Source organism: Lagenorhynchus albirostris, chromosome 4, assembly GCF_949774975.1.
Source record: "Lagenorhynchus albirostris chromosome 4, mLagAlb1.1, whole genome shotgun sequence".
Classification (NCBI taxonomy): domain Eukaryota; kingdom Metazoa; phylum Chordata; class Mammalia; order Artiodactyla; family Delphinidae; genus Lagenorhynchus; species Lagenorhynchus albirostris.
In genome coordinates this window covers 128,796,299-128,814,652 of record NC_083098.1, presented here as the reverse complement: position 1 = coordinate 128,814,652, position 18,354 = coordinate 128,796,299, and the positions used below count along the sequence as shown (strand labels likewise).

Genomic DNA, 18,354 nt, shown 5'->3' with positions numbered 1-18,354 from the left:
GCTCCTACTTCATTTTGCCAGGATTCCATTTCTTTGTGGGTACCTGTGCAGGTGAGCTGGGTCCTCCTCTCGGGGCCTCACACAGGAGGCTGCACGGGAGCTGCTGGTCAGGACTGGAGACTCATTTAAAGCTCCAGATCCTCTAGCAGGCACATGGTTGTTGTTGGAATTCGCTTCCTTTTGGTTGTTGAGCTCAGGCCCTCAGCTGATAGAGACCATCTGCTATTCCCTCACATGTGGGCCCCTCTCCAAAATGGAAGTTCACTCCTCGGGCAGCCGTCCTGTCACAGAGTCACCTGAGGGCCGGGCGTCCTGTCCTGGGGCTCCTTTCCTGAGGTCCCAGAGACGCCTGAGCGGTGGCCTCCTGTCAGGGGCTTCCCGGTCAGGTGCAGTCACCTGAGGGCCGGGCGTGGGGTCTGAGTCATGTGGGGCGCTGGGCACTCACCTTCTCTGCTCCCGAGTGCACCATCAGGGGCTTCGGCCGGCGTCTGAGCCCGGTTTATATTCTTAACAATAAACGTACAAGAGTGCCCATTTCCTCCTTAATTTACCAATAGTATGTTACCAAAGGTTTTTGTCTTGTCCAAATTGATAGGTGAAAATGATACCACAGTGTCACATTTTACTTTGCATTCTTTGTAATGCATGAATTTGACCATCTTTTTAGACTTAGTTTTCTATATGCTTAAGACCCAATATTTATTTGCTTTTCTTGATGGGCTCTTTGTTATAAATTAGGAAGAATTCTTTTAAGAATTAAGAATTCTTTTAAGAAAATCAGCCCTTTATCTGTGATAGGAGTTGAGAATTTTTCCCCCAGTTTGTTGTGTGTCTTTTTAATATTTGTGGGTATTTTTTCCCAACCGTTTAGAATTGTGTGTAGTCAACATTACAAATTGTTTATGGCTTCAGATTTTGTGTCCTATTTCAAAAGCTCCTCTCCTATACGAGGATATTTAAGAAATGTTTTACCCATATTTTCCTTGGTACACTAATGGTTTCACTTTTTACATGATAATATTTGATCTGTGTAGAATATAGTTTGATGCAATGTGTGGATGGGGATCCAAATTTATTTTTTTTCCAGATGATTACAGAACTGGGTGTGTTGAATAATCTGTCTTCTCTATTGATTTGAAATGTCACTTTTATCATTTACTAAGTTCCCATATCTACTTAGATTTATTTCTGGGCTTTCAATATGCTATAGAACCATATTGTTTTAATTACTATAGTTTCAAACAAAATCAAACAAAATACACAGAAACACATACATATGTCCTTACTTCAAGACTCTTACTTGAAGAGACTCTTACTCAAATTATTTTGCATAATTTTCCTGGTTATTCTTTCTTGTTTATTTTTCTCCTTAAACTTTAGAGTCAGCTTGTATAATTTGCAAAATATTCTGTTGGTATTTTACGGGTTGTGTTAACTTAAGAAGAATTGACATCTTTATAATGTTGTGTCTTCCTTTTCAAGAATATGACACACCTTTCCATTTGTTCAGATCTTCATTCGTGTACCCAATATCATTTTAAAGTAGTCCTCAGAGTGTTCATATTAATTAGGATTAAGTGGTGCAAATCACACAGAACCACCAAATACCAACCACTAATAGCTGAAAGAACATAGAAATGTGCTTCTCTCTTCTCTTCAAGAATTCTGGAGGTGGTCATTCCAGGGCTGGTATGGTACCCACCACTGTCAGGGTCCCAGGCTGTTTCTATAATATTACTCTGTCATGATTGGCTTTCATTCTAACATGATCTTACAGTCCAAGAAAGCTACTGGAGCTCTGGCTGTTATATCTGCATTCCAAAATATAGTCAGACAGTGATAGGGAAGAAAGATGCCTCCTTCCTGTAAGGAACTTCTGTAAAGTTACACAAACAGCATGTCTGCAATGGAGGCTACAAAATAATTCTTAATTCCTAGTGGCCGTGTGCTGAGCTAAAAAACCAGGGAAGAGAATTGGCAGTCTCTGCCAAAGGGGATTATATTATTTGTCTTGGTGCTTTACACATACTTATATCTGTTATTTGATTTATAAGTTTCAAGTTTTATCTTTTGACCCTCCAGCTATAAAATATGAAAAAATCAGTGTATTTATTTTATCTTTCACCATTTTCCCCTCCTCCTCCCAGCTTTTGCTAGTTAAATCATTAGAATTGTAGGAGTGGAACAAAAAAACCTTTCCTCTACCCATTAGGTTCTGTAGCTGGGGCCTGTGAATTAAACTAACAAAAGGCAGATTAACAGAAGAAAAAAAAAACAGTTTATTTATGCATGCAAAGTGCAAACACATGGGAGAATTTTGTGATGAGTAACTCAAAGGGGTAGTTAGAAATTGAGGCTTATATATCATCCTAAAAAGGGCAATGAATTGTGGAGAAGTGACAAGACAAAGGAAAGAGGATGTCTTTGGGCTCCCAGGGGTGGTAAATTGTGGGAACGTGAGTATATATATGTGGAAATTACTACATTAATCTTCCTAATGGAAGATTAGGGTTACTGTAGTAAGGTTTGTGTTTGTGCAGAGCCATCTCTGAGCCAACTTTCTGTTTCTAGTGGTGATGCTTGTTTCTCTTCCTCTTGGTATGGGAGAGGGGAGGGGGAAGACCTTCACAAAGGGAAATTTATGTCCTGTTCTTGGGCAGTTGGGAAGAAGGCAGTGAGCTCCTTCTATGTCTTCTGCTTCTTAGTTGCTTTCATCTCAAAGTAATCCTATGTCAAAGTGATATATTTGAGGGTGATATTTTCTGATCCCCTTCACTACCTTGTAAGATTATAATTCACATTTGTTTTAGTTTTAGTCCCACAGCTAAACAGTCAGTACTCACCACCAGTCTTTTGGCCTTCATTTTCCATTAATCTCTTTGTCAGGTAAAGTTTGTCTTCCTCCCGTTTCTTCAAGAAGAGCTCATGGGGGGGCTTCCCTGGTGGCGCAGTGGTTGAGCGTCCGCCTGCCGATGCCGGGGACACGGGTTCGTGCCCCGGTCCGGGAAGATCCCACATGCCACGGAGCGGCTGGGCCCGTGAGCCATGGCCGCTGAGCCTGTGCGTCCGGAGCCTGTGCTCCTCAACGGGAGAGGCCACAACAGTGAGAGGCCCGCGTACTGGGAAAAAAAAAAAAAAAAAGAGCTCATGGGAACTACGTTCTCTGAGTTATTTCATGTCCTAAACTGTTTCCTATTTTCTATATATTCATATTAACTAGCTGTAAAATTCTTAGATATGACTTTATTTTCTTGATGTATTTGTAAACATTGCTCCAATGCTCCTAGAATGGAATGTTGATATGGAAAAGTTTGAGGCCAGCCTGATTATTTCTCTCATATAGTTGACCTGAGATTTTGATTTGAATGCCCAAATTTTCTTTGTTTATCTTTTGAATCCAATAACTTGCAATTGATTGTTCTGTAGGTGGATCTGCATGAATTTTTCCTAGCATGGAGTATGTCCTTTCAAATTGTACATTCAAGTCTTCTTTTATTTCTGAATAATTTCCTTGAATTATACCTTGAAATATTTTTTCTGTTCCATTATTTGAGGTCTCATCTTCAGAGATACCGATTAGATGCCTGCTGAATCTTTTTTTCTCTATTCCTTTTGAATTTTTCATCCATTTCTCTCTTTGGCTCCTTTTTTTCCCATCCTGTCTTTTATTCCTGTCTATCTTCATATGTGCTGCTTCAAATATATCTTTCATTTCTGTGATGATTTAATTTTTTTCTTCCTCCTCTTCTTGAGATTTTCCAACTTATATATCATTTCCTACTTTGACTTACCATATTTTCCTTGTGCTCTTATTTTGAAGACATGCTTGGTCCCTATTTTTAAAAGATTATGTTTCAATAATGGCATTATGTGTTTTCATCTCTTCTTTAGCATTTTTCTAGTGAGTGTTCTCTATTTGCTATTTGTTAGTTTCCTTTTTTCCTTGGACTGTCTTAGTGTATATGTTTTATAGATTCCTTACTGACTATTACTCAGTTTTGAATGAAGTAAGTTCTTCTCGGACCAGCTGCTTTCAGGAGGTTGGAGTGGGGCCAGAGAATTCCAGGGCCCCCGTCCCAGGCTAGTAGGAATTTGCCTTTAGGCACAGCATTGTGTATGTGAGTTCAACTTTATTCTTTATTATCTCTTGTCAAAAATAGCACTGCAGGATTGTTCACAAGGCAGACTCTCCCTCTCCACCTCACTCACAAAGTACTTCTAGCAATTATGGCTTTTCTTTATAATTTCTCCTTCAGCCCTATAATTCTAAGCTTCTGTCGCCTTTGTATCAAAAGGTCAAGGACGTTCTCAGCCATGAATGTCTGCTCTTGGCATTTCTCCATATCCCCATTTGACCTTTACATATAACCTTTCTAAAAAAGAATATGGATTCCTCTAAGTCTCATTAATGAGGGAGTTAGTGTTTCTGTTTCCTATTCTCCTTATTGCTTTTGAGTGATTTGGAAGAAGTGGAGAAACTTCTAAGTATATTGTTAAATTGAAAATGGCTATGCCTCCGCATGAGATGATCCTTGCTAAATGCCTAGAGACTCCAGAATCCTGTATATTTCGCATTTTCTAAAGAGAAGAATTCCCTGTGCCTGTGGCATAGTCTTCTGTAGCTCCCCAAAAGTGATAGCAGAAAAAGAGAAACTGAGGGAAAAAGTCTCAATCATCTATATATACACCAAACTTCATATAAATGTCTTGATTACATTTAGATAAAAATCTACCTGTTATGAACTCCATGAGTGATAACAATTGGTTTATTTGTTATGAATTTTTGTTTCATGTAGTATGATTATGTGATTTACCTTAAAGAAATTCCAAATCTTAATCTGCTAAATGGGGATTTTTCCTTCAAAGGGGTGACCTTTGGAATACACTAATTCTAATGGTTTATATCACAGATCAGAATATTTTTGGAATATCTCTAAAGAGTTACATCTATAATTAGTTTATAAGACACAAAAAAGTGCTTTGTTACTTGCTCAGTCCTGAACTCAGCTAATCATTCACCTTATTAACAAGACAGTGCCATCTAACTTCACATTTTTTCAAAAATAATCACATCCTGGGACTTCCCTGGCGGTTCAGTGGTTAAGATTCTGCACTTCCACTGCAGGGGACACAGGTTTGATCCCTGGTTGGGGAACTGGGATCCCACAAGCCGCAGGGCTTGGCAAAAAAAAATAGTTACATCCACCTTCAAAAAATATGTGGCCATCACCAATCAGGTCATCATCTTACATGTTTTACATTCAAATGAATGTTTCCTCTCCATGACAATTACTTCAAAGACAGAGATTCAGATGTGTCTCAAAGGGCAACAAAGGAAAAATTTTTAGGTGGCTTAATTAATGGCAGTATTATTTATATTAACATTAATTATTACGAGCATACAGAGGTAATTTTTATGTATATAAAGAATTTTTTTGAAAAACTGGGAATGATTTTTCTGTAGAACATAAAGACTTGGAGGGATAGCTATGATTGAATTCTGCTCACGAATACCTGTGTTAATTCAAGTTAAAAGTACATAGATATGCTAATATGACCTTGAGAAATGAGAATATATTATAAGCCTCCACAAAAGCTGGGCTGTAGGTTCTTATCTCTCTGCTCTCTTCTGTGGCAGCTCTGCTTTAACAACCTTCTTTGGCTTGGGAACACCTCTGGCTCAGATAGTGTTAGACTGTCTTTGGCCCACATGATGGTCTCTGATCTAATTCATGTAGTCTTGATTTTACTGGAAGTACATGGTAATATGAGGAATTCACCTTAAGCTTCATGACCCATTCAGGATATCCTCTGTTATGCATGGTCTTAGGTTGTAAGACTACAAATATACAGTCCGTGGCTTCAAGGATCTCTCCACTGGAGTGGAAGGGCAACACGGAGGTGGAGAGAAAGGGAAGGAAAGAAAAAAGTAGGTGAACTTTCATACAACCTTGGGATATGGCTATGTGGTATAAGTGAGATATAAATAAAATGGTATGGGAACCCAGGGAAATCCAGAGGAGGAAAATATTTGAAAGCTGATCAAGTAGAAGAAAGAGGAAATCTATTCTCTGTTTCTGCAAAGAACAAAACTTGGACCAGTAGTTAGAAAGTACAGTGAAGCAGATTTTGGCTCAATATAAAGGAATTTTTTAACAGCTACAATTGTCCAAAAATAGACCAAACCAACTGTCTGGAAAAAGTAGCAGGGTCTGAATCACAGATGTTTATTCAGAGGCTGTGCAATGGTGATCTGTCAGGGTATGTATGTCACAATGAGTGGTATGAAAAAATGAAAAACACATGATTTCCAAGGACCCTTCCCTCCCTAAAATTCTGCTCTCTACTTCCAAGTTCTTTGTGTTTGTCCAAATCAATCTTATTACCTTATAGTCACACTTTATAGGTTGCTAAAATTCAGATTATAGAATCTACCGATGTCAGTCAAATTTGGTTTCTCTGTAGGAGTAAATGAGGAAATAAATGTAAAAGTATCTGATAGATTACTTAACAATTGTTAGTTGAATTTGAATCAGTAAAAAATAAGCACGTGAAAAGAAAAGCTTTGATGCTTTCTGGAAAGGCAGGGCATGCACACATATGCAACCATCCGAATCTCATTCCTTCTCCCAGTCTTAATGGAGGGCTGAGAAATGAACTTGGATTTGTTTGCAGGAGATAATGTTTGAGGTAACTACGACCAAGCTTTCCACACCTTGGATAGAGGAAATCCATAGTCCACTCAATAATATTACAATGTCTTCCTTAAACAGTGACTCACATGCTCATATTGAGAAATATGGATAATTTCTGGAGGTATGTGGAATGTGGAAGTTAATTTATAGACTTCTGTTGCATTAGTTAGCAATTTGACCAAGAGGGAAAGAAGATGCTTCTGTTATTGATCGATTTAATTTGTGGTACTGGCTTTGATTAAAGAATCCATCAGAAATTGAGGTAAAGATAATATTTTAAATGATACTTATTACTCACAAGTTTCATGATCTTTGCCTACAGTACCAGCATTATTAAGATGGGTTAATCAAAATTTTCTTTATAAAAGAAACATAAATGATAATAAGGAATAATAGTTACATTAATTGAGCACCTTCTATGTAATTAACTTGTATTATCTTTTATAAGATAGATGCTAACATTTCCACTACACAGATTGTCAGCAAGATTTGATTGTTTGTAAATAGCTCAAAACACACTCAAGTCCAAGCTATTTGTCCTTGTAGCCCACTTTCTCAACTGCTATACAATACTGCCTTGGGCTCACCAGACAAGCTACCTAATAGAATGGAAATGGCTAAACTTTGCACCTTCTCTGAGATGCAAATCATTTTGGAATTCACATCAGTTATCTTTCCAACATGAACTAAGGGATAGACTATTACCAGGTAGTGTCATATGTGGGGAAACTGATTTCAGCCCAATAGCAGGTGTCTTCTTGCCTTTTAGAGAGATTCCAACTTGGTGCAGTGGTAGAAAAGTATATTTAAGCTATAAATATTAAGGTGAACATTTTTGTGGGATGCACGGAAAGCTTAAAACACATCAAATTTTGAAGGGAAAAATTTAAGCCTATAACTACCATTTTCCCCGTGGGTTAAAGATGAAATGGAGATGAATATGCCCTCTTCTTTTCCCTTCAATGAGGGAATTTAATCTGAATAGTCTTGTTCAGGATATTTCTAGGGAACTTGAACACTATATGAATGTTTAAAATATTTTATTTTCCTGTTATTGTCCCTTCTGGCAGTAAATGTAAGTTTTCATAGACTTTCTAAGTGTGGTTTTGAATAATGTTACATAAATGTTTTAGAGTATTATGCTAGGGAATATGGGTAGCAGTATCTTAGTCCTCAAACTTTATAAATAATACCAACAAGAGCTGTCCTTTTCTAAGCAGGAACTATGCTTTTTACATGCATTTGATTATTTAATCTGTACAACTTATTAGTTGAGTTTTATTACCATTTTATAAATGAGGAAATGGAAGCTTAAAGAGTTTAAGCACCTTTAATTCACTCAGTTAGTAAATAAAGGCCTACATTCAAATTCATAGTGTTTTTTTGTTTGTTTGTTTGTTTTTTGTGGTACGCGGGCCTCTCAGTGTTGTGGCCTTTCCCATTGTGGAGCATAGGCTCCGGACGCGCAGGCTTAGCGGCCATGGCTCACGGGCCCAGCCGCTCCGCGGCATGTGGGATCCTCCCAGACCGGGGCACGAACCCGTGTACCCTGCATCGGCAGGTGGACTCTCAACCACTGCGCCACCAGGGAAGCCCCTCAAATTCATTGGTTTTTGACTCCAAACTTCTGCCTCACTTAAATTTTTAGAAGTTTCATTTTTTCTGGAGATAGTATTTCTAAATAATGCAGTTCTGAATGATACTAAATAAGACCCTTATAAGCCCTGAGTTATTCTCAGTTTCTTTACAACATGATGTTTTTACAGCTTTGTTTGTAAAAGTGAAAAATATTTGTTTATCATGACTGAATGACTGTTGGCTACTGAAGATGGAATGAATGCCCAGGCTAGCGAGGCACATCGACTTGCTAGGCAGCATTAAAAACCTATTTATAAGAGTATTTTAATTGTTTTTATTTTATTATATTTTAAATTTTGATTATGGACTATTTCAAACACAGAAAGGTATCACAAAATGTCCTGTTGGACATCTATGTCACTACCATCTTACTTTAATAAATATTAACATTTTGCCATATTCTTTTCAGATCTTTTTTGTAAGGAAATTTTGATACAACTAAAATACCCCTACTCTATTACATTGGCTTTCATCCCTCCCCAGCGATCTTCACTATCTTGAAGTTCTTGTGTGTTCTTCCCACGTATACTTTATTATTTACATAAGTATATTCATACCATTATGTATTGATACTAGTTTTATGTGGTTTTGAAATATATATAAATAACATTACATATTCTGGTTTTTTCACTTATCTTTATATTTTTGAGAATTATCTATATTGATACACATATGTCTTGTTTTTCATTCTAACTGTTCTATAATATCCCATTGTATGAATACACAATTTTTGTTTATTCCTCTGTTGATGAAAATTTAGCTTATTTTCCATTTTTGCCTATTATAAATAATGCTGTATTGAACATTCTAGTAAATGTCTCCTTTTGCACATTTGTAAGTGTTTTTCCGGGTTGTGCACCTGGGAGTGGTAATATCAATTTCTATTTCCAGTAACAGGGTATAAGAGTTTCCCAATGTTCTCACAAGAACTTGGTATTATCAGAATTTTTAAATTTTGCAAACTACAAAACAACTTCCCTTTATACTTCAAAAACGTCAGCATCATGAAAGACAAGGAAAGGCCAAGGAGCTTTTCCAGATTAAAGGAGACTGAAGATACATGACATCTAAAAGCAACATGTGATCCTTGATTGGGAAAATGAGACAGTTTGATCCATGTTAATTTTTCTAAAGTTTGATCATTGTAGCATGGTTATATAAGAGAACATTCTTAGAAGATACTCATGGAAATATTTAGGGATAAAATGACATGATGTCTGAAAATTATTTTCAAATGCTTTAGCAATATAACCATAATAGACACAGGGAGCAAGATAAAGCAAATGTGGCAAATTTCTAACATTCGTGAATCAAGGTGAAAAGTCTGAAGTCACTTTATTTTACTTTCCACTTTTCTGTGAGTTTGAATTTTTTTCAAAAGAAAAAATGTTTGCCAAACATATATGTGTGAATTGGTATTAATTTTTTAAATGTACTCTTCTCTGGTTACCAATGAGATTGAACATCTTTTCATCCATTTGTTGGTCATTCAGTTTTCCTTTCTTGTGAATTTAAATTCTTTTTCCTAATTCTACTTGGCTGTTTGTCTTTACCTTAGTGACTTGTCAAAATCCTATCATGTCCTGGATACTGATCCTTGGTCAGTATGTTTTGCAAGCAGCCTGTCCCCCTCTTTGGTTTGTCTTTTAACTTCATGTAATGGTTCACTAAGGAGTCGCAGCCTGTGAATGTATGAAAGTGACTTTGTTTTCAATAATTTCCCACTAACTGTCTTATTTTGAACTTTTCTTTTCCACTGAATGGAGGAGCCCTTTACAACACCTTGTCAAGGCTCCATAACTTTCCAGTGACTTTGGGTTATTAGAAAGTCTCATGTTTGTAATTAAAGAGATAGTTATGTTTATTTTGAAACTTGAGAATTCCCTGGCAGTCAGTGGTTAGAACTTGGTGCTTTCACTGCTGAGGGCCGGGGTTCAATCCCTGGTGGGGGAACTAAGATCCTGCAGGCCATGCTGCAGGGCCAAAAATAAGTAAATAAATAAGTAAATAAATAAAAATTATTGAGAGAGAGAGAGAAAAAGAAAGAAAGAAAGAAAAGAAAAGAAAGAAAGAAAGAAAGAAAGAAAGAAAGAAAGAAAGAAAGAAAGAAAGAAAGAAACCTCTCCAAATCAATCTAGCACTCTTCTCCTCACTCCTATAGCACAAGCTAAACCTCTGAAGGTGATTCCAGTGGCTGAAGGCTGTGGTCTGCTTTGTCCACACCTCCTCCTGTTAGCTCTTCTAGGTGTTCATCCTGTGCTATGTGGAGAGGCAAGGGGAAGAAGCTGAAAGGTAAACATTTTTCCCTTGAGTTAACTGCAGGTTGCAGTCTCTTCCTTGTTGTTCGTCACTAGTGCTCTAACACTGATCAAATCCTGATGTCCTGCTTGTGGCCGTCACCAAACTGCTGCCTGTCTAACTGGGCGGGGGCACGTTTAAAGGGTTTGAGAAGGCAATGCACAGCTCCCTGATGCAGAGATCTGGCTCTCACTTGAGGTGTGGATCTAATTTTCACCTTTCCCATAAGGAGAGCCCATTGTCCAAGCCCCATTTATTGAAAAGATTATCGTTTCCCACTGATGTGTATTCCATCCAACATAGTGGACATTTGTCTCTGTTTGTCAAATATTGAGAGTACAGGTTGACCCAATGGCTGTTCCTCTCTTATCACAGTTCTTTTTCCTTTCTGACTAAATTACCAGGATCAGGCCAGCAAGCCTGCTAGAACAGCCATCTAACTGGAAGCAGGATGCCAGGCTCCCTTTCGTACAGGCAACCCTAAACTTTACATTGCCTTGGATTTCCTTCTTCCCTTCGCTTCTAGGAGGCGGGCTGCACCTTCTCCCTTCCACACAGGTAAGGGAGAGAATAACCTCTCTCCCCGCAAAGCCCATGATCCCTCCCATGTCTCACTCTCTTTCCTAATGTGAGGTGAGGAGAAAGTAGTTGGTAAGTTCAATACTGGTCCAGTGAGTCTCAGTAAGCCCTGAGGGGAGGTGGATGGCTCCAGCTGCAGGGGCCAACGTGGTCTTAGACCATGGTGGCTGACCTGGTACTTAGCATCCTTTTTCATCAGTCTTGGGTTTATCAACACTTCCAGGACAGCAGGAAAAATCGCATCTGACATAAGATTACATGTTATTGATATTCTTCCTTGTATGAAAGTTTTAACTTGTCCTAATATGGTCAGATGCATCAACATTTTCCTTATGGCTTATCCTTTCTGTTAGCTTTCTCAAGAAACATTACCATATTCCTTACAAAGTTTTTGCTTTTCATATTTAGATTTTTCGTCCATTTGGCTCTCTTCTTTAATATATGGTGTGAGGAAGGTCTAATTTTAACTTTCCCTGTAAGGATAGTCCATTGTCTAGGCCCTATTTGTTGAGCAGTCTTTTCTTTCCCACTGATTTGTATTACCGCCTTTCAAGCTGCTTTTCACTGATAAACACTTCGTTGTTTTCTCTTTCTATAGGAATATGCCTGCATTGTCCCCAAAACTTAATTATATCCCACCCACAGTGAATTGTCCCAGTGAGGTTTCGTTGGAGCAGGGATTGTATTCACTGTTGCACCTCCAGTGCCTAGTATGGTACCTGGCACAGAGCTGGCGCTCACTAAAAATATTTGGTGAATGAATGAATGAGTCCTGCCTAAGGTCCGTCCTGGGGTCCAGATTCCACACAACTCAACAAGTTTTATGCATATTTTATTATGACTGATAAAATGGGCTTTTCCTTTTTGATAGCATGGGCTCCCTCTCAATCTGTCATTATTCTCTGAGACAGACATTTTGAATTATCCTAGATTTCTCCTTTTTACTTGACCTTGGCATCTAGTAGGTCACTTTGGTTCATAATTCATACTTTGTTAAAACTGAGGTACATTTTCCACCCTCACTATATCTGCATTTCAGTTAGAACTTTTTTTCTTTTCTTTATTGTCTTTTTAATGCTTGATATATGCACAAGAATATGTGCAGCACATCAATTATGAAGTATAATTACATGCATACCTAGGAAGCCACCACTTCCGTGAGAGGGATAACATTATCTGTCCACTGCCTCTGCATGGGTGCCCCTCCCTAGGCCACACCCTTGCCTCCACCTAAGGGGTAGTCACTATCTGGAAGTCTGGGTTTCTCATCCTCTGGCTTTGGCTTTCTTTTCAAATATAGGTCTATCACAAATATAGATAGTCCTAAAAATGCATTATGTGGATTTACTTTTATTTAGTAACCTTATAAGGATAGTTTCATACTTTGTGAAGTCTGCAACTTGAATTTGTCATTCAACATTTATGCTTCTAAGATTCATCCATACTGTTGTGTGTGGCCATGGTTCATTCATTTTATTAATTAATTTCATTAGTGAACAGAATGACATTACACTGTGTAACATACCATGATTTATTTGTCTATTCTTCTGTTGGTATTTGTTTGGACTGTTTCCAGGTTTTTTGCTGTCTCAGACAAGACTGCTATAAACCTTGTCTATGTCTGTCTCTTGGTCCACATGTGCTAAGTTTCTCTAGGGCCTATACCAAGGAGTGGCCTTTCTGAGTGAAAGGATATGCAAGTGTCCAACTTTAAAAGATAATGCCAAATTGATAGGGGATTAAGAGGTACAGACTACTATGAATAAAATAAGCGGCACGGATATATTGTACGGCAGAGGGAAAGATAGCCATTGTTTTATAATAACTTTAAATGCAGTGTACTCTATAAGAATATTGAATCACTGTGTTGTACACCTGAAACTAATATAATATTGTAAATCAGCTGTACTTCAATTACAAAAAGATAATGCCCACTTGTTTTTCAAAGTGGTCTACTGTACTTGTACTCATGCCAGTGAAGTACAAAAGTCCCATTGATCCATATCCTTTCCAACACTTGGCATTATAAGATTTATTAATTTTTCTCTTTTCAGATATAAAATTGTATCACTTTTTTCCTTTTTTCCAGTTTTATTGAGATATAATTAACATACAGCACTGTATAAGTTTACGGTGTACAGCATAATGATTTGACTTACATACATCATGAGATGATTATCATAATAAGTTCAGTGAACATCAGTCATCTCATATAGATACAAAATTAAACAAATGGAAAAAAAAATTTTCTTGTGATGAGAACGCTTTGGATTTACTCTTACCAACTTTCATATATAATATAAAAGAGTGTTAATTGTATTTATCATGTTGTACATTACATCCCTAGTACTTATTTATCTTATAATGAAGTTTGTACCATTTGACTGCCTTCATCCAATTCCCCTCCCCACCCCCATGTATCTCCTTTTAATTGTAATTTGTATTTCCCCAAGAAAAGATTTTGAGACTGTTTTATATGCATGTTGGCCATTCACAATTCCATTTCAGTGAAGTGCCTGTTTGTCTTTTGCCCATTTTTCTATTGGATTATTTGATTTTTTCTTATTAAAGTTCTTCATATATCTTGGATCCAAATTCTTTACCAGTTGTAAGTATCATCAATATTTTCTCCCAGTGTGTGGCTTGCCTTTTTACTTTCTTTATGGTACCTTTATAAACAGAAGTTTTAATGAAGTTTTAATTGTAATGAAGTTGAGTTTATAAATCTGAAAAGTAGAAATTATAATAGAATTATAATTATAGTAGAAATACTATAATTAGAATTTTTATCTTGTTTAAAAAACATCCAGTTGTACACTGAATTTATAAATATATTCTCCTATACTTCCTTTTAAAGGATTTAAAAGCTTTGTCTTTCATATTTAAGATGCATGTGGAGTTCCTTTTTTTGTGCATGGTATGAAGTAGGGCTCCAATTTAATTTTTTCCATATGGTAAATAATTATCTTGTAAGAGCATTTATTTAGTTTGAAATATATTCACAACATGTATTGCTATGAGAGGAAAACATATAACAGAATATATGGTATTTAGACAACATAAAATGTAATACATATAGTAATTAGTATATATACAAAATTTAAAGATATTGGAAAGACATACACTAAAATAACAGCAATGATTATCTTTGGACGGTGGGATCATTGATGATTTTCGTTTATTGTTTAGTTCTCTGTATTTTCCAAATTCTCCGTATTGAACATATATTTATATATTTTTTAAACAGTGAGAAATAAGGTGGTATCTATAGATGATAATTTAGTGTCAATGCGCCTTAAAGAGAAATCATTATTTGAAAGAGAAGCCATGAATTGAAGTCTTTTAGCTTAACTTCTTTTGAAGCTTCTTGCATCCCTGGAGTGGGGTGGCAGTGAGGGTGAATGAAGGCTGGGTCAGGGCAATGTTTGTGGATCATTCAGTAAAACTCAGTACAAGGTGAAAAGGGATGAGGTTCTGAAATCTGGGTGAGTCTTCTGTAAATAGTTACATACAGCTTTTCTCCCCTGGGTTCTTTGCTTTACAGGTATGTAAGGCTCTTTGGGAAATAGGATCCAGATTACTTACGTGTATCATTGGTGATACAATTTTTTTTTTTTTGGCCCAACAGCAGATAATGAAAAGACTTATAAAGCGGTATGTTTTGAAAGCACAAGTAGACAAAGAAAATGATGAAGTTAATGAAGGTAAGCACCTTCAACTTGAGAAACATCCTTTTACAACTAATTTAATAAACTTGGAAAACTTCATATTGAAGGATACTTTAAAATTCCAATATGGGAGAGTAAGAAATGAAAGTAAAAGTCAACCAGAAATAACTATTGTTAGTGCAATTCCTTCTTACCCTGCTTTCAAAAAAAAAAAAGAAAAAATATTTAAGTTGATTTTGGAGTTGCCTTGTATTTTGACTCATCATAATATATCAAAGCAAGACTAAGCCACTTAACCCCAGTAGGAAAGACGGGGGCATTACTGATTTCAGTACAAAACATTTTAATAATAAATGTGTGAAAAAGAAAATCCAATCTCAGATAACTGGGTTCCTCCAAGATTGACAGGAGAATCTTACGCTACATTTCTAAAACTCTTTCTTTTTAAAGAAACCATCACTTAAATTGTCAATCAGAGACAGTTTATCACTACAGAATGCCCTGATTTCTTAGAATGTAAAGTCTGCCATCTTTCTGGGAGTTTTTAATCCCTATTACATAAGTAGTCTGTCGTTTCACTTCTGTTTCAGGGAGTTCACATTGAGTGTTAACATTTTTCCAGTGATGCAGATAAAATAACGTTGGCTCAAACAGAATCCACATTTCTTCAGAAAAATCTTTACTTTGTTGTCCAGAAAGAAATCTCTAACCCATTTTTCTCATCTGGTGTTTCTCTTTTGCCTTTCACTTTTCTTCTTGGCACCTGTTTTCCAGGCATATCCTAGGCAGCACGTCTGTCTGGACTGTAACACTTTTTCATCAAAGGCTGGGGTATAAGACAAAGTACAGGTCCAGAGATGGAAAGAATTCAACCAGGGAGAAATAAGTTGCCCTAAAAATAGAAACTATAGCTTTCAACACCAGTGAGATGCTACTAGATAGAGCTACGCTGATAAGAAAAGGCTAAACTAAACTGTTGAGCTTTGAAGCCATTACTTGATTAATACAAGGAATCTCTTACAAATCTGAGTCAATACAATGGTATGTGTTTGTAGAAATCTAAGAATGTGTGATTGGAAACCAGCAAAAACCCAATCATGGTGACCTAGAAACAGTCTCAGAGAGACAGGATTGGAATTGAGTTTTAGTTTAGAAAGCAGAAACCTTATCTGTTGTACCATAACCTCCCCGAAAACAAACAAAAAAACTAAGTGAAGGGGGCAATGGGCCACCATGACAGCATCAAAAACAAGGAGTCATCTTCCAAGTCCTTTTATACAAAAGAGGAAAGTGAATTAAGGAAAATTTGGAGTTTTGAACAAAATTCTAACTAAGAAAGTATATCATATAATTTAACCTGTTCACTGAATAAATGAAGAAGCTAAATCCCAAAGAGGTTGAGTAATTTGTGTTTCCTCTATTGGCAAACTAAGTACAACACTTAGTGTGTAGGCTTCCCGTAACTCAAAAACAAGGAAGAAGAATGTAGTAGTAGGGAGGTGAAAGGGGGCCCACTGGGCTTATGGTCCAAATATGATATTAAATGCTGTGAGAATCCATTTCTTCCACCAAAGACTGGCCTCGCGATTTCTAATTTGATCAGTTTATTTCCTCTACGTTGCCAAATGTGAAAGGAAAAGCCCCCCCCACACCTTTTTTTTGCCACAAAAAGAATCAAATGTTTTGTGTGTATTCTTGAGGAAGAGCTAGAATTCTTTAAAATAAAAGGTTCTGACGTTTATATAATAAAAGAACATAAATTATACTTTAAAGCATCATAAAGATACCAGGAAATACCATGAAAGATATGTTTTACATATGATTCTATTATAGAAAGCTATTAAAGTGCCAGTGATTTAAAGAATCATTTCTTGGATTCAAGATAAATTCATGCCCCAAGGTTTACCTTTCAAAGTCAATGGCTTATCTACATTACAATTATTTGCAAGAGAATCCAGTTGTTAATTGCAATCTACACATGCTCAAAGTATTACCAAGCTAAATTATGGGAATAGTTGTGTTTTAATAGCCAGAAGTTTCCTATGGAGACTTCTGCGTATGTAAACATTGCCAGTGGTACTACATCTAAACTCCTTAATTTCACCATTGCTTGTTATTTCCTTATACATCATCCCCTGTGCCACAGAAACTAATTTGTTTGTTCCTTAGCTCCATGTTCATTGCCACTGCCTTCCCTAAGAAATACCCCTACTCTTTTTCCTTCCTTTCCCTTACTTCAAACTTGACCTCAGTTTACTTCTTACATGTGAGTATTTGCCTGTTATATAGATTGATTCATTTTTAGAAATGTTTCATTTTGCTAGGATTTCCTTCCAGCCTAGCAATGGGAGATGATCCATATAGGTGTCAACCCTTATGGCTCAGGGAACCAGACAAACTCCCTGAAGATAGAAAGGAGATACTCTGATTATAGACCAGTTAACAGAGAAATCACCCTGTGTTAAAAATTGGCTGAGCCACAGGACAATACTTTAGCTGAGTTTTACTTTTAAAACATAGCTGAACTACTTTTTATAGCTTTTTTTTCAAAAGCCAGTACATTTTTAAAGGCAGACATTCCTTAAACATTCTAAAGTAACTATGTTGGAGATGTTATGAGACAAATGCATTCATGTATAAATTTCACTCTTTGTTTTTTTCTAAATACGAAGGGCAAATTACCAATTATATGTTTTTTAATACAAATACCGTAGGTGAATTAAAAGAAATCAAGCAAGATATCTCCAGCCTTCGCTATGAACTTTTGGAGGACAAGAGCCAAGCGACTGAGGAATTAGCCATTCTAATTCATAAACTCAGTGAGAAACTGAATCCCAGCGTGCTGAGATGTGAATGATTCAGTAACCTGGAATTATGGCTTTGACTGTAGCACAATTGTGGGCAATAATATTTCTAAGTATGAAATACTTGAAAAACTATGATGTAAATTTTTAGTGTTAACTACCTTTATCATGTGAATCTTTAAAAGTTAGGTCTTAATGATTTTACTGTTTTATCACATGCAAATGGTCTTCATTTTAATTGTCTGCCTTGACATTACAAACAATGACGTGCCATTGTATTTAAAGGCCCAATATTACTACATTATTGATATTTTTGTCCATTTTAGAATAAACTCTATGTCTTTGCACTACCTGTTTGCCTCTAAGAGACTGTAAGCTCCTTGGGGACAGGGACCATGTCTTATTCATCTTTGTGTCTCCAGCATCTAGTACAGTGCCTGGTACATAGTAGGTGCTCAATAAATGTTGTCAAAACCAACTGAACTGAACTGCCAACAAAATACAGATAAAAATTAAAAGGCCATCACTATGTAGCATATATTCCCTTGTCCAAGTGCTAAAGAGATTTTTTTTTGAAAAATATAAACAAAAAATTTTACAAACAGCTATGACTTGGTCAGATTTTCTTAGAATTTTTGACATCACTGATAATCCTAGAACCTTTGAGCCCTG

The 18,354-nt window shown here is 36.6% G+C and overlaps 1 protein-coding gene across 1 annotated transcript in view; it reads left to right on the top strand.

Moving 5' to 3' along the window:
- TRPC3 (transient receptor potential cation channel subfamily C member 3) overlaps positions 1-18,354 on the top strand; it is an 80,680-nt gene extending 62,326 nt beyond the window's left edge. The window contains exons 11-12 of the mRNA XM_060147426.1: positions 14,839-14,914; positions 17,593-18,354. Of these exons, the coding sequence (XP_060003409.1) occupies positions 14,839-14,914; positions 17,593-17,735 (219 nt within the window). The 3' untranslated portion in view covers positions 17,736-18,354. The remainder of the gene's footprint in view (positions 1-14,838; positions 14,915-17,592) is intronic.